Source organism: Manis pentadactyla, chromosome 10, assembly GCF_030020395.1.
Source record: "Manis pentadactyla isolate mManPen7 chromosome 10, mManPen7.hap1, whole genome shotgun sequence".
NCBI lineage: Eukaryota > Metazoa > Chordata > Mammalia > Pholidota > Manidae > Manis > Manis pentadactyla.
This window is the reverse complement of record NC_080028.1, coordinates 24649104-24671819: the sequence shown is the minus strand read 5'-3', so window position 1 is coordinate 24671819 and position 22716 is coordinate 24649104. Positions and strand designations below refer to the sequence as shown.

At 41.2% G+C, this 22716-nt stretch overlaps 2 protein-coding genes across 7 annotated transcripts in view; one reads left to right on the top strand and one right to left on the bottom strand.

The window, feature by feature from the left end:
- The window catches only part of TMCC3 (transmembrane and coiled-coil domain family 3), a 271029-nt gene that overhangs the window by 235575 nt on the left and 12738 nt on the right, over nt 1–22716 (bottom strand). Inside the window, exon 1 of one of the 6 annotated variants that reach the window (XM_057486506.1) lies at nt 15146–15334. The exons of the other annotated variants lie outside the window; for them this stretch is intronic. The gene's annotated coding sequence lies outside the window, so the exon portion shown is untranslated. Of the gene's footprint in view, nt 1–15145; nt 15335–22716 lie in introns of those variants that run through there. 6 annotated transcript variants of the gene reach the window in all.
- LOC118915372 (spermatid-specific linker histone H1-like protein) lies at nt 10177–14063 on the top strand. Its single transcript, XM_057486509.1, has one exon. It carries the CDS (start codon nt 11378–11380, stop codon nt 11888–11890), a length of 513 nt encoding a protein of 170 aa, XP_057342492.1. The 5' UTR covers nt 10177–11377; the 3' UTR covers nt 11891–14063.

The following is a 22716-nucleotide window of genomic DNA, read 5'->3' as shown; positions in this document are numbered from 1 at the left end:
ATTGGGAACAAAACAGGGATACCCACTCTCCCCACTGTTACTTAACATAGTACTGGAGGTCCTAGCCATGGCAATTAGACAAAACAAAGAAATACAAGTAATCCAGATTGGTAAAGAAGAAGTTAAACTGTCACTATTTGCAGATGACATGATATTGTATATAAAAAACCCTAAAGACTCCACTCCAAAACTACTAGAACTGATATCAGAATACAGCAAAGTTGCAGGATACAAAATTAACACACAGAAATCTGTGACTTTGCTGTACACTAACAATGAACGAACAGAAAGAGAAATCAGGAGAACAATTCCATTCACAATTGCATCAAAAAGAATAAAATACCTAGGAATAAACCTAACCAAGGAAGTGAAAGACCTATACCCTGAAAACTATAGGACACTCTTAAGAGAAATTAAAGAGGACACTAAGAAATGTAAACTCAATCCCATGCTCCTGGCTAGGAAGAATTAATATTGTCAAAATGGCCATCTGCCCAAAGCAATATACAGATTTGAAGCAATCCCTATCAAATTACCAACAGCATTCTTCAACAAACTAGAACAAATAGTTCTAAAATTCATATTGAACCACCAAAGACCCCGAATAGCCAAAGCAATCCTGAGAAGAAAGAATAAAGTGGGGGGGATCTCGCTCCCCAACTTCAAGCTCTACTACGAAGCCACAGTAATCAAGACAATTTGGTACTGGCACAAGAACACAGCCACAGACCAGTGGAACAGAATAGAGACTCCAGACATTAACCCAAACACATATGGTTAATTAATAAATGATAAAGGAGCCATGGACATACAATGGGGAAATGACAGTCTCTTCAACAGATGGTGCTGGCAAAACTGGACAGCTACATGTAAGAGAATGAAACTGGATCACTGTCTAACCCCATACACAAAAGTAAATTCAAAATGGACCAAAGACCTGAATGTAAGTCATGAAACCACAAAACTCTTAGAAAAAAACATAGGCAAAAATCTCTTGGACATGAACATGAGTGACTTCTACATGAACATATCTCCCCATGCAAGGAAAACAAAAGCAAAAATGAACAAGTGGGACTACATCAAGCTGAAAAACTTCTGTACAGCAGGACACCATCAATCAAACAAAAAGGCATCCTACAGTATGGGGAATATATTCATAAATGACAGATCCAATAAAAGCTTCACATCCAAAATACATAAAGAGCTCACACACCTCAACAAACAAAAAGCAAATAATCCAATTAAAAAATGGGCAGAGGAGAGAAGGGAGGCGGAAGACGGCGGCGTGAGTAGAGCAGCGGAAATCTCCTCCCAAAACAACATATATCTATGAAAATATAGCAAAGACAACCCTTCCTAGAATAAAGACCAGAGGACACAGGACAATATCCAGACCACATCCGCACCTGAGAGAACCTAGCGCCTCGCGAAGGGGGTAAGATACAAGCCCCGGCCCCGCGGGAGCCGAGTGCCCCTGCCCCCAGCTCCCGGCGGGAGAAGAGCAGGCAGAGCGGGAGGGAGACGGAGCCCAGGACTGCCGAACACCCAGCCCCAGCCATCCGGGCCAGAGTGCAGACACAGTACGTGCCCAGGGGGCCCTGGATGCTAGGGAAACAGGGCAGCAAGAACAGTGAGCGGGCACTGGAGGCCGGGTGCCGGAGGACATAAGAAAGGCGTGCGACATTTTTTTTTTTTGCTGTTTTGTTTTGGCGAGCGCTTTTTGGAAGTCTTAAAGGGATAGGGACCCCAATACTAGGGAAACAGGGCAGCAAGACCGGTGAGCAGAGGCCTGAGGCTGGCACCGGAGAATAAAGAAAAACGAGCGACCACCTTTTTTTAAATTAAAAAAAATTATTTTTTTCTTTTTTTTTTTGGTGGTCGTTGTTTTGTTTTGGCGGGTGCTTTTTGGAAGTCTTAAAGGGGCAGGGCGGGACACTTAATCCAGAGGTAGGGAATCCGGGGATCTCTGGGCAACCTAACCCCTGGGCTGCAGGGAGCAGGGAGGCCCCTTACGGAGATAAATAGCCTCCCAGCCGCTCCTGCTCCAACGCGACTCCACCACTTTGGAGTAGCTGCCGGAGCCAGGCCACGCCCACAACAACAGCGGAGATTAACTCCATAGCAGCCGGGCAGGAAGCAGAAACCCTGTCTGCGCGCAGCTGCGCAGCAAAAGCCACTAGAGGTCGCTGTTCTCCCAGGAGAGGAGGGCCACAAACCAACAAGAAGGGAAGTTCTTCCAGCCGTCACTCGTCGCAGCTCTGCAAACTATTCCTATCACCATGAAAAGGCAAAGCTACAGGCTGACAAAGATCACAGAGACAACACCAGAGAAGGAGACAGACCTAACCAGTCTTCCTGAAAAAGAATTCAAAATAAGAATCATAAACATGCTGACAGAGATGCAGAGAAATACGCAAGAGAAATGGGATGAAGTCCGGAGGTAGATCACAGATGCCAGAAAGGAGATCGCAGAAATGAAACAAACTCTGGAAGGGTTTATAAGCAGAATGGATAGAATGCAGGAGGCCATTGATGGAATTGAAATCAGAGAACAGGAATGCATAGAAGCTGACATAGAGAGAGACAAAAGGATCTCCAGGAATGAAACAATATTAAGGGAACTGTGTGACCAATCCAAAAGGAACAATATATGTATTATAGGGGACCCAGAAGAAGAACAGAGAGGGGAAAAGAGATGGAAAGTATTTAAGAAGAAATAATTGCTGAAAACTTCCCCAAACTGGGGGAGGAAATAATCGAACAGACCACGGAAATACACAGAACCCCCAACAGAAAGGATCCAAGAAGGACAACACCAAGACACATAATAATTAAAATGGCAAAGATCAAGGACAAAGAAAGAGTTTTAAAGGCAGCTAGAGAGAAAAAGGTCACCTATAAAGGAAAACCCATCAGGCTAACATCAGACTTCTCGATAGAAACCCTACAGGCCAGAAGAGAATGGCATGATATATTTAATACAATGAAACAGAAGGGCCTTGAACAAAGGATACTGTATCCAGCACGACTATGATTCAGATATGACGGTGGGATTAAACAATTCCCAGACAAACAAAGCTGAGGGAATTTGCTTTCCACAAACCACCTCTACAGAACATCTTACAGGGACTGCTCTAGATGGGAGCACTCCTAGACAGAGCACAGCACAAAACACCCAACATATGAAGAATCGAGGAGGAGGAACAAGAAGGGAGAGAAGAAAAGAATCTCCAGACAGTGTATATAACAGGTCAATAAGCGAGCTAAGTTAGGCAGTAAGGTACTAAAGAGGCTAACCTTGAACCTTTGGTAACCACGAATTTAAAGCCTGCAATGGCAATAAGTACATATCTTTCAATAGTCACCCTAAATGTTAATGGGTTGAATGCACCAATCAAAAGACACAGAGTAACAGAATGGATAAAAAAGCAAGACCCATCTATATGCTGCTTACAAGAAACTCACCTCAAACCCAAAGACATGTACAGACTAAAAGTCAAGGGATGGAAAAACATATTTCAAGCAAACAACAGTTAGAAGAAAGCAGGGGTTGCAGTACTAATATCAGACAAAATAGACTTCAAAACAAAGAAAGTAACAAGAGATAAAGAAGGACACTACATAATGATAAAGGGCTCAGTCAAACAAGAGAATATAAGCATTCTAAATATATATGCACCCAACACAGGAGCACCAGCATATGTGAAACAAATACTAACAGAACTAAAGGGGGATATAGACTGCAATGCATTCATTCTAGGAGACTTCAACACACCACTCACCCCAAAGGATAGATACACCGGGCAGAAAGTAAGTAAGGACACGGAACACTGAACAACACAGTAGAGCAGATGGACCTAATAGACATCTATAGAACTCTACATCCAAAAGCAGCGGGATATACATTCTTCTCAAGTGCACATGGAACATTCTCCAGAATAGACCACATACTAGGCCACAAAAGAGCCTCAGAAAATTCCAAAAGATTGAAATCCTACCAACCAACTTTTCAGACCACAAAGGCATAAAACTAGAAATAAACTGTACAAAGAAAGCAAAGAGGCTCACAAACACATGGAGGCTAAACAACACGCTCCTAAATAATCAATGGATCAATGACCAAATCAAAATGGAGATCCAGCAATATATGGAAACAAATGACAACAACAACACTAAGCCCCAACTTCTGTGGGACGCAGCAAAAGCAGTCTTAAAAGGAAAGTATATAGCAATCCAAGCATATTTAAAAAAGGAAGAGCAATCCCAAATGAATGGTCTAATGTCACAATTATCGAAATTGGAAAAAGAAGAACAGATGACGCCTAAGGTCAGCAGAAGGAGGGACATAATAAAGATCAGAGAAGAAATAAATAAAATTAAGAATAAAACAATAGCAAAAATCAATGAAACCAAGAGCTGGTTCTTCGAGAAAATAAACAAAATAGATAAGCCTCTAGCCAGACTTATTAAGAAGAAAAGAGAGTCAACACAAATCAACAGTATCAGAAACGAGAAAGGAAAAATCATGATGGACCCCACAGAAATACAAAGAGTTATTAGAGAATACTATGAAAACCTATATCCTAACAAGCTGGGAAACCTAGGAGAAATGGACAACTTCCTAGAAAAATACAACCTTCCAAGATTGACCCAGAAAGAAACAGAAAATCTAAACAGACCAATAACCAGCAACGAAATTGAAGTGGTAATCAAAAAACTACCAAAGAACAAAACCCCCGGGCCAGATGGATTTACCTCGGAATTTTATCAGACATACAGGGAAGACATAATACCCATTCTCCTTAAAGTTTTCCAAAAAATAGAGGAGGAGGGGATACTTCCAAACTCATTCCATGAAGCTAACATCACCCTAATACCAAAACCAGGAAAAGATCCCACCAAAAAAGAAAACTACAGATGAATATCCGTGATGAACGTAGATGCAAAAATACTCAACAAAATATTAGCAAACCGAATTCAAAAATACATCAAAAGGATCATACACCATGACCAAGTGGGATTCATCCCAGGGATGCAGGATGGTACAACATTCAAAAGTCCATCAACATCATCCACCACATCAACAAAAAGAAAGACAAAAACCACATGATCATCTCCATAGATGCTGAAAAAGCATTTGACAAAGTTCAACATCCATTCATGATAAAAACTCTCAGCAAAATGGGAATAGAGGGCAAGTACCTCAACATAATAAAGGCCATCTATGATAAACCCACAGCGAACATTATACTGAACAGCGAGAAGCTGAAAGCATTTCCTCTGAGATCGGGAACTAGAAAGGGATGCCCACTCTCCCCACTGTTACTTAACATAGTACTGGAGGTCCTAGCCATGCCAATCAGACAAAACAAAGAAATACAAGGAATCCAGATTGGTAAAGAAGAAGTTAAACTGTCACTATTTGCAGATGACATGAGACTGTACATAAAAAACCCTAAAGACTCCACCCCAAAACTACTAGAACTGACATCGGAATACAGCAAAGTTGCAGGATACAAAATCAATACACAGAAATCTGTGGCTTTCCTATACACTAACAAGAACCAACAGAAAGAGAAATCAGGAAAACAACTCCATTCACAATTACATCAAAAAAAATAAAATACCTAGGAATAAACCTAACCAAGGAAGTGAAAGACTTATACTCTGAAAACTACAAGTCACTCTTAAGAGAAATTAAAGGGGACACTAACAGATGGAAACTCATCCCATGCTCGTGGCTAGGAAGAATTAATATCGTCAAAATGGCCATCCTGCCCAAAGCAATATACAGATTTGATGCAATCCCTATCACATTACCAGCAACATTCCTCAATGACCTGGAACAAATAATTCAAAAATTCATATGGAAACACCAAAGACCCCGAATAGCCAAAGCAATCCTGAGAAAGAAGAATAAAGTAGGGGGGATCTCACTCCCCAACTTCAAGCTCTACTATAAAGCCATAGTAATCAAGACAATTTGGTACTGGCACAAGAGCAGAGCCACAGAACAACAGAACAGACTAGAGACTCCCAACATTAACCCAGACATATATGGTTAATTAATATTTGATAAAGGAGCCATGGACATACAATGGCGAAATGACAGTCTCTTCAACAGATGGTGCTGGCAAAACTGGACAGCTACATGTAGGAGAATGAAACTGGACCATTGTCTAACCCCATATACAAAAGTAAACTCAAAATGGATCAAAGACCTGAATGTAAGTCATGAAACCATTAAACTCTTGGAAGAAAACATAGGCAAAAACCTCTTAGACATAAACATGGGTGAAGTCTTCTTGAACATATCTCCCCGGGCAATGAAAACAACAGCAAGAATGAATAAGTGGGACTATATTTAGCTGAAAAGCTTCTGTACAGCAAAAGACATCATCAATAGAACAAAAAGGAACCCTACAGTATGGGAGAATATATTTGAAAATGACACATCCGATAAGGCTTGACGTCCAGAATATATAAAGAGCTCACACGCCTCAACAAACAAAAAACAAATAACACAATTAAAAAATGGGCAGAGGAACTGCACAGACAGTTCTCCAAAAAAGAAATACAGATGGCCAACAGACACATGAAAAGATGCTCCACATCACTAATTATCAGAGAAATGCAAATGAAAACTACAATGAGGTATCACCTCACACCAGTAAGGATGGCTGCCATCCAAAAGACAAACAACAACAAATGTTGGCGAGGCTGTGGAGAAAGGGGAACCCTCCTACACTGCTGGTGGGAATGTAAGTTAGTTCAACCATTGTGGAAAGCAGTATGGAGGTACATCAAAATGCTCAAAAAAGACTTACCATTTGACCCAGGAATTGCACTCCTAGGAATTTACCCTAAGAATGCAGCAATCAAGTATGAGAAAGATCAGTGCACCCCTATGTTTATCGCAGCACTATTTACAATAGCCAAGAATTGGAAGCAACCTCAATGTCCATCGATAGATGAATGGATAAAGAAGATGTGGTACATATACACAATGGAATACTACTCAGCCATAAGAAAAGGGCAAATCCAATCATTTGCAGCAACATGGATGGAGCTGGAGGGTATTATGCTCAGTGAAACAAGCCAAGTGGAGAAAGAGAAATACCAAATGATTTCACTTATCTGTGGAATATAAGAACAAAGGAAAAACTGAAGGAACAAAACAGCAGCAGAATCACAGAACTCAAGAATGGACTAACAGGTACCAAAGGGAAAGGGACTGGGGAGGATGGGTGGGTAGGAAGGGATAAGGGGTGGGGGGAGAAGTAGGGGGGTATTAAGATTAACATGCATGGGGGGGTGGGAGAAAAGGGAGGGCTGTACAACACAGAGAAGGCAAGTAGTGATTCTACAACATTTTGCTATGCTGATGGACAGTGACTGTAAAGGGGTTTATAGGGGAGACCTGGTATAGGGGAGAGCCTAGTAAACATAATATTCGTCATGTAAGTGTAGATTAGTGATACCAAAAACAAAGCAAAACAAAACAAAACAAAACAAAAGAAGGGCAGTTCCTGTGTGCTAACCTCCAATGAGTTCTACACAAGAGTATAAAGGGCATATAAAAGTGTAGGCAAAGGGTCTGTTTGAGTTTATACAGAAGATCAAAGCCTAATTGGGCTACCCCGAAAATGAACTAAGATACGATATGAAAAAGAACTTCCAACATCAGCACTCTCTGGAAGACTCATGCCAGAAGATGATCATCAAAAAACCCCAACAAAGATCCACGCACTGCTACAGCTGTAGATGCACTCATCCCACCAGCTCCTGGACTTGCCATGGGAATGAAGGAGATATCTAAGCTGGCCTGTGCATACAGTAAAACAACAAATTTGACTGGATCTATACTGTTGGAACTCAACCAAGAATTAGGAGAAGTGCAAATTGTAGCGCTCCAAAATCTTACAACTACAGACTATTTACTGTTAAAAGAACATAAGGATGTGAACATTCCCCAGGAATGGGTTGTTTTAATTTGTCTGATTTCTCTCAGACTGTTCAAGTTCAGTTGGACAATATCCACCATATCATAGATAAGTTTTCACAAATGCCTAAGGTGCCTAACTGGTTTTCTTGGTTTCACTGGAGATGGCTGGTAATTACAGATATGCTTTGGTTATGTAACTATACTCCTATTATGTTAATGTGTGTGCGCAATTTAAGTAGTAGCTTAAAACCTATACAAGCTGAAGTTACTCTACAAGAAGATACGTCAAAGAAATAATCAATCTTCCCATGTTTTCTTCCGCCTGCTACTTCTATAGCTTTTCTTCTTCCTTCCTAATTACAACGCCTAAATAGAATTCATGCCTCATATCAAATTTACCGAGTATCATAATTCTTCCAAGTAGTAAAGATACCTCAAGACAAATGCTGGGCATAGAAGCTACAGGGCATAAATATGCAAAGAAATAAAAAACTAACCATTTCAAACAATAAGACTTCTCTCTCACTTACCAACTTTACATTTCCCTGTATGGCCCCGGAAGATGACTGGTTAGCCAGAGACGGATAAGATTCCTCAAGGGAGGAACAACCTAAGACAGGCACAGTCGCAGGGGAGTCATCAGGTGAGAAATTGGGGATCAACAGAGGTGAGGCTTAGAACCTCATCCCCCCTGTTCTGAGAGAAATCTTCTGCATACGTGGATGTTTTATTGCCCTTGTCTAGCTTGGATTAACACATAGTCTACAGGCACACACCTGATCATCTACATTTGCTCTCTTACAACACTAAACTGTGTTTTCTACCTTTATCTTGTATCTACCTACCACTTCAACATTTTATTAAAAAAAATAATAATAGAGAAATGTGGTATCCACATATAAATCAAGTATAAAAACCAAATGAGTATTCATATTTGAACTGACTGTTTGTAGTTCATAATGCATGAGCAAAACCGAAAGTTTCTGTGATGACTGCCCTTGTACTGTTCACTATGTAACTTATTCATTATGTAAGAATTTGTTCTACATGTAAGAACTTGTTTGTTATGCCTCAGAAGATTGGAGACTGATGAAAATTAGGCTTGGGGTGGATTAATGATTGTGCATTGAGCATTGAGTCCCCTATACAGAATTTTATTGTCGTTAACAACCATTTGATCAATAAATATGAGAGATGCCCTCACAAAAAAAAAAAAGGACAGACTTCCAATGGTAAAATAAATAAGTAACCGGGATGTAATGTATAGCATAAGGAATATAGTCAAGATATTGTAACAGCTTGGTAGGGTGATAGCTGGAACCTAGAATTATGTATATAAATGTTTTATCACTGTGTTGTACACTTGAAACTAATGTAATGTAATACTGTGCGTCAACTACCCTTCAATAAAAAATAATTATCTAAAAAAAAAAAAAATGGGCAGAGGAGCTGAACAGACAGTTCTCCAAAGAAGAAATTCAGATGACCAACAGACACATGAAAAGATGCTCCACATCACTAGTCATCAGAGAAATGCAAATTAAAACCACAATGAGATATCACCTCACACCAGTTAGGATGGCTACCATCCAAAAGACAAACAACAACAAATGTTGGCGAGGTTGTGGAGAAAGGGGAACCCTCCTACACTGCTGGTGGGAATGTAAACTAGTTCAACCACTATGAAAAGCAGTATGGAGGTTCCTCAAAAAGCTCAAAATAAAAATACCATTTGACCTAGGAAATCCACTTTAAGGAATCTACCCTAAGAATGCAGCAGCCCAGTTTGAAAAAGACAGATGCACCCCGATGTTTATCACAGCACTATTTACAATAGCCAAGAAATGGAAGCAACCTAAGTGTCCGTCAGTAGATGAATGGATAAAGAATATATGGTACATATACACAATGGAATATTATTTAGCTATAAGAAGAAAACAAATCCTACCATTTGCAACAACATGGATGGAGCTAGAGGGTATTATGCTCAGTGAAATAAGCCAGGCAGAGAAAGACAAGTACCAAATGATTTCACTCATATGTGGAGTGTAAGAACAAAGAAAAACTGAAGGGACAAAACAGCAGCAGAATCACAGATCCCATGAATGGACTAACAGTTACCAAAGGAAAATGGACTGGGGAGGATGGGTGGGAAGGGAGGGATAAGGGTGGTGAAAAAGAAAGGGGGCATTACGATTAGCATGTATGATGTGGGGCAGGGGGCATGGGGAGGGCTGTGCAACACAGAGAAGACAAGTAGTGATTCTACAGCATCTTACTACACTGATGGTCAGTGACTGTAATGGGGTTTGTGGGGGGGACTTGGTGAAGGGGGGACCCTAGTAAACATAATGTTCTTCATGTAATTGTAGATTAATGATAACAAAAAAAAAATCTGACATAGACAGCAGAATCATGAGTTGTGGATAATTTGAAAAATGGCAGACATTGAATAAGCTAAAAAAAAATTGGATTTTGTAGAAATAAATCAATACAAAATCCTATCCAGCAAGGACTAATATTGCACATGGTAAAACTGGTTATTGATTCAAAATTGATGGAAGGAGCAGATTTTTTTGACCCTGTCAGAACTACATAACTGACCCAGGAAAGGTGGCTGTGGTGGAAATTGCTAGTCAGAAGAAAATAACCAAAATAGCAGAATACATCAGTGATCAGATTTTGCACAGGTTCAGAACTGTGGAATAAAATCCTCCCTGTAAAATTTACACAGAGAGTCACTGATCCCAATGGGAGAAAATTCTATGAAATAGACATGAAAAAATAATAAAAAAGCAAAGCCTTTTCATTGCTTTGTGTATAAAGTTGATCAAGGAATTAAAGGGAGTTAGGTGGATCAAGGAATTACATTTCTGGCCACTCTGGAAAATATATTCCTCATAAAAATTAATGAATTTTGGTATAATTCTGATTCTAAAAATGTTTGTAGTCCTTGACCCAAAGTGTTGAGATGGTGGGACCAAAAGGGGTTTAAAACTGGGGTCTCAGAGCACCCTGAAATGGTCTGGCATGCAAGGGTTTGTTTTTCCTTTGTAGTACATAGACTCAGTCCTTCTTCCCAGAGTACATGCCATGCTCACTACCTGGAATCTGCCTCCAGGGCGGAACCATGGGGCTATTGTGAGCCTCACAGGATTCTGGTGGCCTCACAATGTCCCCCTGAGGTCATCAAGAGATAACCTCACCAGCCCCTGAGCTTGAGGCACAAGTCTCCTGAGGCCCATGTGGGGGATCATCCTTGGTCCTCCCTAGCCACCAGGGAAAGGCCCAGATTGAAGCCTTTCAAGGAAGCCTCTGAGGGGAGCAGGAGCTGGGAGGCACCTCATCCACCAAGGAGCAACCCGGTGGAGACTTCTAGCTGCCATCCTGGAGGACCTCGCACCCAGTTCCCTTCATCCTCCCCAGGGAGAGATGCAGAATGACACTTCATTGTCCCCGCCATCTTTACCCTTGGCCTCAAACACTGCTTTGAGCACCAGCAGGCAGGCCAGTACGTCCGGACTCCCGAGAGAGAATGAGACTGACCACCATGCCTGCCCCAAAGGCCACCGGAAGCCCAGCATCTCCAAGGTGATTCTGGGGGTTGTGGCAAACAAGGGGGCACACACCCACGTATCCCTGGCCACCCTGAAGAAGGCCGTCACCACCATGGGTTACAACATGACTCGCAATGCCTGGCGCTTCAAGCGAGCGCTCAAGGGACTGGTGGACAAGGGCATTCTCAAGCACGTGACCGGCAAGGGGGCCTCTGGCTCCTTCTGCATGGGCAACAAGAACGCCTCCAAGTTCAAGCTCAAGGCCAAAAGCAGGCAACAGCAGCGGCGGGGGTGGCCTGGGCAGCACAGGTTGCTGCTGGGCTCCAAACATGGGCACAAGCAGCAAGGCAAGGGGGTTCGCAGGGTGGCCAAATGCAGCCACAGTTAAAGAGGCAGGCTTGCAAGCAGGCATGGCGCCAGGCTGCCACAGGCTCAGTGCAGTGGGAATAAAAGGAGCCTAACTTATTTCAAAAATAAAAATAAAAAGTGTTATGCCAACATCCTGAATTTCTCTATTAGAGTTTCTTTTTTAACTTTTTCATGTGCTTTATCTCAGATTTTAAAAATCATATGACTAGGATAGCTCTTTACTTGTGTGTGATGGCAATTACATAACATGGGAATTGCCTGATACTTGAAAATTTAAGTCATTAGTAAAATTGCAACAGTAACCTGTTATCCAATGGTAAGAGGTCAAAAATCCCAAAAGATTAAGTCCAACAGTGTACAGAAAAGGAAGGGAGGAGAATCTTTGAAATGCTAGTATTCTATAGTACTGACATTTCCAGATGTAGTCCTTGCCTAAGGATTTGTTTTTCCTTTGTAGTACATACATCACCAACTATACAATACTTCCTGATACTGGGACTTGGACTAGCTCTGGCTTTTTGTCATTTTGTTTTGTTTTGTTCTGCCATACCAGAAACACTTCTTCATGTTTTCAGACAGTATTATATAGGAGGGGAAAAGAAAACCTTGGTTTCTCCATATCTGAACACCTGTCCATTTCCCACCAACCACATATGTATATATGTATATGCTTTCACAATAATGCTGTAGAAAAAGCAATCTAAAAACATTATTGACATACAAAAGTAAATGCTTATAGCTCTTACTGTTAGGTGTGGTGGTCAGTTAGATGGCTCTGCTGATCTTGGCTGGGATTAATTATCCTGGTGCAATTATCATCCTGGGGTCAGCTGGTTGTTTGCTGACTTAGGAAATTGTTGGCTGGGAAAACTAGAGTCATGTGCCTCTGCTCAGAAAATGTTCACGAGGCATGATGTAAGTGCAAAGAGAAAACTGAAACTTGCAGGCCTAGGCTTGGAGCTGGCATACCATTCATCACTATCAGAGCTGCTATTGACCAAAATCAAAGTCACAAGGCCAGGCCAACTCAAGGGGTGAGGAAACAGGCTCTGCCTCTTTAGTGAAAATAACTGAAACAGGCATGGATATAGGGAGAGGGGAGAGAACTGGCCATCCTTGTGATCTACCACACTGTATCCCCTCTGTCTTCAGCTCATTCTGTCTAAACATCAGTGACCCTGTATCCTTTCCCCTCACATCTCCCTACCGCAGTGTGGGGGCACAAGTCAGCTCCAGAAGAGACGGTGGTCTTTTCTGCCCTAACACTTGAGCTGTCCCGGCGACCCACAGCAGCAGCGGGGCCTTTTGGTCAGGGTAAGGAGCAGGATCTGCTAAGTGAGCCATTTGACGATGTCCCAGTTGGGAAGGCAGGGAAGGGAGAGAAGAGAGACTCTGTGGCAGACCTCAGAGACATGGCTGCAGATGACTCAGTGGAGAGAGACTACTGGGGAACCATGGTGCACATCTCTGCCTTTTAGTGAGTGAGGAATATAGAAGAATGAGGATTGGGACTACACAGAATAACACCTATTAGAGGTGCAGCCTTCTCCACGTCAGTAGCATATATAAAGTTGGGGTAAGTCTGACTTAAAGACTTTGCCATCACTGGCTGCCTGACTTTGGGAGGCTCTATAGCTCTGAGGACACTGATAAAACCAAGGGGATGCACAGGTCTCAGGGAACCTCCCATCACCAACACTCCATGGCTATGAATTTCATTTTGTTACCAAGCTAAACTCTTTTCACATACATTCATTTTTCAGGTCAGCCTGCAGCACAACTGCTGATAATTTTAAAAATCAGAAGGAACACTACCAACAGCATACCCTGAAACCCAAGCTCTCCGAGATGGGTATTCTACCACCTTAGATGATCAAAAGCTGACCAAAGAGTATTATTCTGTCAAAGTACCTTGGTATGAAGGGAGCCAAATGTGTATGTTTTTCAGGTTCACTTGGGATTGAAGAAAGATTCAGATCTATTTCAAGCAATAACATCTCTGAATCTGCTCACATCAAGAATTACTACTTTTCCCCCATTTCAGTTCCATTTTTAAAATTTGACTTTTTTTTTGAACAGGTGATACATGCACACATGTAATTAAACACAGGTTTCAAAATAATATAAAGTAAAAAATAACTTTCCCTGTCATCTCTATTCCTAAGATACCCAATTACCCTCCACGGTGGCAACCATCATTAACAGTATTCTATGCATGTGAAAATGCAAGCACTTGTGTCTGTGTGTACACACACACACACTGTTCTTTTTAAATGAAGAAATGGTATTACACTAAAGACACTGTTTAGCACCTTATTCCATATAGAGCCACCTCATTCTTTTAAAAAGCTATGTCTCATTCTGCTGTGTGGATATTCTACCATTTAACAACTTCCTATCAATGAATATTTAAGTTGTTTCCAGTATTTTGGAATTTTAAAAGCTACTCTGAGTAACTTGGTACATAGGCCATTTCGCACAGATTCAAGTCTATCTGTAGGAGAGATTCCTGTGGGGGAATTGCTCAGCCTATGGATAATCGTGCATTTGTAACTTGGACCAAGAGGGCCAAATCACCCCCCCTAGAGATACTAGATCAGAGTTTGGCAAATTATGATCCATAGGCCAAATCCAGCCTGTAAGCTAAAGAGGTTTTCTACATTTTTAAAGGGTTGTTTTAAAAAAAGAAGAAGAAAGGGGAGGAGGGGAAGAATAAATGACAGAGACTTCACGTGACCTGTAAAACTTAAAATATTTACTATCTGGTCCTTTACAGAATGTCTACTGACTCCTCCACTAGGCTGATTTACTCTCCTACTAGCAATGTAGGACAGTGTTTCTCCACTATTTCAGTTCTAACTTTAGTCAAATTAAGACTTGCAGTAATGCTTCAGGTTTTATTTCTGTTGAAGAAAAAGCTGAAGCATCTGTAATACTCATGTACTGGCACTACAATTTTTCCAGGAAAAAACTCAAGCTTGTTTCAGGATACAAATAGAAGCTGACCCTTGAGTTCCTCACCTCACCATCATATGTGGCAAGAAAAGGTTAGAATCCCCAACTGTCAGAAGCTAAAGGAATTTCAAAGGTTATCTGGTCTAAACATTATGGATTTTGTGTACCATTAAAATTTCAAAAACAAACTTAGAGGATTTAAAACAATGTTGCTGACTTTTTAGTCTGGACAAGTCATAAAAAAAATAAAGACAATCCAACACCATCTACTTCTATCATCATAAAAGAAAGGAATTTAACATAAAAAAGTAAGACATACCCAATCTCAGAATAAAGAAGAATCCATTAAATTGAGTACACTTAGCTTTATGGAGAGCCAACCATAGTCATTCTCTGCCTCTTTTCTTCAGACTGAGGAAAGCTCCTTGTCAAATCCATGTTTGGGAACCAACCTCATTATTTTCTGAACAATCTAAAGCCCCTACATCCAGGGACTGCTCCAGACTCAGTTCTGGTAACAATGAAGTCATTGCAGCTGAAGGGCTAGAAGCCAGGACTCTGCCTCCTGGTCTCATCTTTCCCTTAAACCACAATTCCTCCAGAATCATAAATCAAATGAACAGCACAACTGTTCCAACCCACACCCCAGCCCACTCTCTGCCTTTCCCTCCTCAGTGCTCTTGGGTCTTAGTCTTAGGTCTAATCTGCTCATCTCTCATCCAAAATGCATTTTTAGACTCCTTCCTGATTGGGGAGGGGTGAAGGCAACAACAACACAGAAAACCCCCTTTCTTCTAAGGATCCTAACTTCATGCAGCCCCAAACAATGGCCATCCATCCAGTCTAAATGTGTCTCCTGCCATCAATCCTCCACCTCACTCTTTCTGCTGCCAGAGCCTGGTCTTTCTGATGGGCTCACAGTGGAGAGGGAGAAGGGGCTCTGGGGATACATCCTTGAGTTTTCATAGGCACTTAGAATTAATTAGCTGTGATGGCTAATTTTATGTATCAACTTAAGGGGGTCAGGGGTGCCCAGACAGCTGTTAAGGCAAAATTTCTGGGTATGTCTGTGAGGGTGTTTCTGAAAGAGATTAGCATTTGAATTGATCAACTCAGTAGAGCTGATGGCCCTCCCCAGTGTGAGCTGAGTGGGTATCAGTTGAGGGCCTGAATAGAACAAAAAAGCAGACAAAGTTCACCCTCGTGGCTGGAGCCGAGACAGCCATCCTCTCCTGCTCTAGGACATCACTCTGGCACTGCTGACCTCTGGATTTCAGAATCAGATCAGGACCTATGTATGCCGCTGGCTAATTCCCAGGCCTTCAGACTCGACTGAATCACACCTCTGACTCCTTGGTTCTCCGGCTTGCAGACAGCAGATTGTGGAACTTCTCCTCTTGGAGCCAATTCCTGTAATAAGTCTCCTCTTATATATATTATATACATCCTGTTAGTCTGCTTCTCTGGAGCATCTTGACTAATACATCAGTATCCCCTGAATTTCAGAGCCAAGGAAACTTCAATGGCCTTGGACATGAGTGAAACACTACATTTATTTCAGATCCAAACTCTCACCCTTCTCTGCCCACACTGGTCCCCTTTCATTAATATCCAGCCTTCTGCGGTGTGCCAGGCACTGTACACCTGCCCCTGTGGCTGCCACATAGGAGGCAGCTCATTTTGCACCACTTGCCATGCGATTGCAACTCATTCTGGCACAGTGACGTCAGCCTCTGCCACTACCCAGACCCCGGTCTAAGGCTGCTGGGCACTGTTGTTCCCAGCCAGCCCTGCAGCCAAAGCTAAACGATGCTCAGGGCTGCAAGTCTCGCTGCAGACCTTCCAGCATCACATGAGAGTGTATCTGAGAGCAGTCAGCAGTGATAATGCCTTCACTAGATACAGTACTGGCTCAATCCATGCTCTTTTCAATTAAAACTTTAGTTTTCACACAGCAGGGCTTCAACAGAAGTCCTTTGCCTAAGAGTAGGTTATTGAGAATGTGTAATACCTTTTTAAATGAACTAAATAGGCCAGTTTTCTTTTCTTTTTTTTCCCAAGTCTTCCTCTGTCTCTTACATTCCAATACACAGCTGAATATAATTATTTTCCCTCCAAACACCATGTTACTCCCCCTGTTATTAATAACTACCTCAGTTTCTTTCCCTTATAAAGCTTTCTAATAGGGCTAGTAATCCAAGAGAGAAACTAAGCACAAGATGGAATTTTTTAATCCTTGTGATAGGCCATGGTCAAAACACCCAAATTCTCACCAGAAAACAAACAAATGAGACGCATTTCCCAAGGAAGGTCGATAGAGGGAAAGGGAATGTGATGGCTCTCTGCCAATCCTTCCTACTTGCCTCAAAATGACTCCTCCAGGTTTTGGCAACAGGCTCTCAGTAACATATCTCTATAAATCAGCTCAGTATGCAGATATGATTTAGTAATTTACCCCCCAAACCACAGGATGTTGGTGGATTTAGATTTGGTGTTTGGAGGTAAATGAGGAGGCCAGCCTTAGAGACTGGCTGCCTCCTTGTTGGGGAGCAAAGAGACTATCTTAGCAACTATTCCAAGGTGCTAACTTCTGGGCTTACAGGCTTATAGCTGACATTTCCAAGGCATCTGTCTTTAAAAAGATGAGGAGGTGATGACATGGTTCAAACAAGCCCTCAGAGTCATGAACAGAAGAGGTAGAAGATGCCATAGAGACTATAAGAAAAGTGTGAGTTAAATGGACACATCAATAGACTGGTGAATAAAATAGGGCATATATGTATACACAAATGCAGCAAATTCCCATCTGTCCAGGTTTGCTGCACAGTTAGTGCCTTTTCTCAAAATTCCATTCATTTGTCCATTCACTCATTCAACAAATTAGTAACTGAGTGCTTACTGGGTATGAGCTATGAGTATGTAGCACTGGGGATGTGATGGTGAACTAGATATCTCCTTGTGTACCGTATAGTCTAGCGTCTACAGCTTAGTTAAAAAACAAAAATACAAAACTGGACAGCTACATGTAAGAGAATGAAACTGGATCATTGTCTAACCCCATACACAAAAGTAAATTCGAAATGGATCAAAGATCTGAATGTAAGCTATGAAACCATAAATCTCTTAGAAAAAAACATAGGCAAAAATCTCTTGGACATAAACATGGCAACTTCTTCATGAACATATCTCCCCGGGCAAGGGAAACAAAAGCAAAAATGAACAAGTGGGACTATATCAAATTGAAAAACTTCTGTACAGCAAAGGACACCATCAATAGAACAAAAAGGCATCCTACAGTATGGGAGAATATATTCATAAATGACAGATCCGATAAAGCGTTGACATCCAAAATATATAAAGAGCTCACGCACCTCAACAAACAAAAAGCGAATAATCCAAATAAAAAATGGGCAGAGCTGAACAGACAGTTCCCCAAAGAAGAAATTCAGATGGCCAACAGACACATGAAAAGATGCTCCACATCACTAGTCATCAGAGAAATGCAAATTAAAACCACAATGAGATATCACTTCACACCAGTTAGGATGGCCAACATCCAAAAGACAAACAGCAACAAATGTTGGAGAGGTTGTGGATAAAGGGGAACCGTCCTACACTGCTGGTGGAAATGTAAACTAGTTCAACCATTGTGGAAAGCAATATGGAGGTTCCTCAAAAAACTAAAAATAGAAATACCATTTGACCCAGGAACTCCACTCCTAGGAATTTACCCTAAGAATGCAGCAGCTCAGTTTGAAAAAGACCTATGCACCCCTATGTTTATTGCAGCACTATTTACAATAGCCAAGAAATGGAAGCAACCTAAGTGTCCATCAGTAGATGAATGGATAAAGAAGATGTGGTACATATACACAATTATTCAGCCATAAGAAAACATATCCTACCATTTGCAACAACATGAATGGAGCTAGAGGGTATTATGCTCAGTGAAATAAGCCAGGTGGAGAAAGACAAGTATCAAATGATTTCACTCATCTGTGAAGTATAAGAACAAAGAAAAAAACTGAAGGAACAAAACAGCAGCAGACTCACAGAACCCAAGAATGGACTAACAGTTACCAAAGGGAAAGGGACTGGGGAGGATGGGTGGGAAGGGAGGGACAAGGGGGAAAAAGGTGCATTATGATTAGCACACATAACATAGTGGGACAGCACGGGGAGGGCTGTACAACACAGAGAAGACAAGTAGTGCTTCTATAGCATCTTACTAGGCTGATGGACAGTGACTGTAATGGGGTATGTGGAGGGGACTTGATGATGGGGGGAGTCTAGTAAACATAATGTTGCTCATGTAATTGTAGATTAATGATACCAAAAAAAATCACTAAAAAAAAAATACAAAAAAAAACACAACTACTGCCCACTTTTTAAAAACACCAAATAGCTAAGGGCAGGGGGATTAACACATCGATATTGTAGACAATTGAGATTTACCATACAGACCACAAATGGATTCTCAATTGACAAATAAGGAGACTTACCCAAAGGAGTCTCCTTATTTACAAATGAGCATACCAAAATAACATTTCTGTTCATTCAGAAAATGTTTATTGAGGACCAGCTGTGCACTCGTCCCTGTATTAAAAGCTGGGTTACAAAAATGACAGATAAAATTCCTACCTTTAACAAGCTCATAACCTAAGTGAGAAGATGAAAAAATGAATAAAGAGCTTTGAAATGGGTGACAACATCTTTAATGCAGCATGGAAACAATTATGGAAGAACGGGGGTGAGGCGAGAAACAGGGTTGGAAGGAGGGCAGCACGGAAGCCTTTGAGCTGAGTCCTGAGGAATGAGTACAGCCGTGCCAGGCAGGCAAGGCGCTGGGGAGTTCATCTCAGATGGAGGGAACAGCCAGTACATTCCCAGCTGAAAATAGTGCCTTCGGGGTGAGCAGGGAATGCATCTGGGCAGCAGCCACAGAGAAGCCTGGTAAGGGAAACACAAGTGGTGTTTTGAAGGGCTCTGTGTGTCTCGATAACGTAGCTGGATTTTTTCTCACAGGCAATGGAAAGCCTCTGCTACATTTTCAGCATGATTGGATTAAATGATTGGATTTGCCTGTTGAAACAATTTGGGCTGAAGTAATATGTGCTTCACACATTGCTGAAGATAGAAAGACTGGAGGAAGGGAGAATGGTCCCAGTAAGCAATGACGATGGTGCAGTGGCAGGAGGACAACGATAATCATTTCTTCTTTCTAGTTTGATTCCAAATCAGAGAATTTAATTGAAAATGAAAGGGACATATGAAAAAATATCGTACATTACAACCCACTCCACTCTCTTCATTAAAACCACCACCACCACCACCTAGAATCACTTACAAAAGGAATTCAACTGCTTGCTGCGCCTTCTAACCTAGTAATTTCATTAAGGGATTCCCAAGAAAACTGCGTAGATGAGAGAAAAATAACTTTTGTTCAAAGATGTTTTTAACTATACAACTCAAATAGCCAACAAGAAAATAATCCAAGTGTCTAAAAATAGGGGATGGTTTCAGCCAAATTTCATCTATCAACATGACTAAATACTACACAAATACTAAAATAATTATAGTCATACATGGGAATGTGTATGGGGGGAAAAGGCAGACTCCAAAATAACATATATATAACAACTACAAAGATAAGTGTCTACTATGTGTCAGGCTTCATGCTAGGTCCTGGGAATATAAAAATAAGGCAAACAATGTCTCAGTCCGCCAAGATCTCATATTCCACTGGGAAAGCTAGATTCACATAGTTACAACAATGCAAGGAGTTCTAGACAAAGTGGGGCATCATGAGAGCCCTGAGAAGAACTGAACCAACTTAAAGCCAACATACAAATATAATCCCAACATGGACATTAAAATCAGTAGAACTCAGTTACAATCTTGAGGACCCCAAACTTGGACCTGCTAATTTTGTTAGATTATCCTGCACATGAAAATGTAAAACTTGTGATGACAAACACTCAAATCCCCAAGAACATTTGCATGGAGCCCCTTAAGAGTCCTGGTTTGAGAAACAAAGATCTAAAAATAGGAGGGTGGCAGTAGAAGGGGAAGAAGACAAGATTCACCCAACAATATTTAGCTGCTTTTGGGACTGGGAGACAGAAAGAGAGATGACATCAAAGACAGAAGTCTCAGCACCTGGGAAGACAGCAATGGGGCCCCTGAAATAAGAAACCCAAGAAGAGGATCAGGCTTGAAAGCAGAAGATAAGTTCCACTTTTGACATACTGAGTTTGAGGAACATTTGGGAGACGAAAGGTAGAGGTATTCAGCACTTTGATAAAATTCCTCTCTGGCAATTTGGAGCCACAGGGAGGGGACTCAGCACCCAAAGTCATCTTCTGGAGACAGGTGAAGCTGAGCAATAGGTATGAACATAGCTAACATTACTGCAGGGAGAAGATATACCCCTTTAAGTCCCTTGAATATTTGTTAAGCATTTACTTACTTTCAAAGTAATATCTACAGCAAATTAATAAAATATAAATGGAATAAATAATAACAGATAAATTATGATAAATAATGGAATAAAAGATCAGGCTATGCACAGATCAAATACATCACTTAATATAATTCCCTGCTTTTATAATGAATATACTTTGGAAATATGATTTGATGAATATAATTAATATGAAAGTAACTTTTTCTGCTGTGATATATTCATAACCATCTTTCCACCATGCCTGTGAACCTCTGCGATAAGGATTTGTGGGGCGCCAGGGGGAGTTTGTCTTATGTAAATTTGTGACAAGGTATATGGAAAAAAGCAAATACTTAATATTTGTGGAAATAATTCTGCAAACAGGGCAATACTTTGTATGGCTCCCAAACATTAGGAAGTTGAAAAATACTAGAAGAGAGCATTTGTGAATATGCACATACTACTGAGTGCTACTGCTGAAAGCAATCTGCGCTGCCAATGTGGAGGTGGATGAATGCTTTCACTCACTTGGAATCCACAGTTACTCATATGTAAATTAGTGGCATTACAGACGATGTGAGAAATTCAGAATTAGTTTGTCTTTTTGGTACTACTGAGATTCTTTTTGTGTCTGTGATCTGTATGTGCCAACACTACAATTGTGTTATTTCCAGAAATAACTCAAAGAAACATTTTCAATGATGAGTTCTGAGTAGCAAAACTGGAAAGGATGTTGTCAGTCTGTTGCACGTTCATGGTGTCTGACTCTCATGCTCTCTCTTCCGCAAGCATGCTTCAGCCCACAGAACACTGTAAATCCCAGGGCTGCGGAGGGAGAGTCAGAGGACGACAAACACTCTTGGGTTTATACACTGGGTTGGACATCAAACACCAGTTCTCCCTCTATTTCCATTTGATGAAACAGACATTCCCAAGAAGACAGTGAAAATAATTCCCAGTCTTCTTGTCCCTCTATCTGCTGGTTTCCTTATTGTCTCTGAAGACAAACAGAATGAACTTTTAGGGGGAAAAGTCCAAGCTAGGAATAAGAGAGAAGTATTTTGTTTTCTTAAATCCATCAACTGTGGCTTATGAACAAAACAGAGCCTCCCAAACACATCATAATTACCTAGGGAACCTGTAAAATATGGACTTTTAGATCCAAGCCTTTCACACAAATTCTGATTCAGTAAGTCTGGGGTGAGACTGGGATTCTGTATTTTCCCAAAACCACCCTCACCCCACTCCAACAAATGACTCTAATACCCAGCCAGGGCTGTGAACCATGGACAACAGACTGCACTCAGACATAGTAAATAACCACAATGGCTTTCATATGGACAGCACTTCAGAGTTTGCAAAAGCCCCTCCACATAAACTATGTCTTCTCCATTTCACAGATGAGGAAAATGAGGCTCAGAGTGGCCCAAGGGCACAAGCCTGTATGC

Bases quoted from the DNA above. Each gene is read 5' to 3' on its own strand.
- LOC118915372 (XM_057486509.1), top strand. From the start codon at position 11,378: ATGCAGAATGACACTTCATTGTCCCCGCCATCTTTACCCTTGGCCTCA.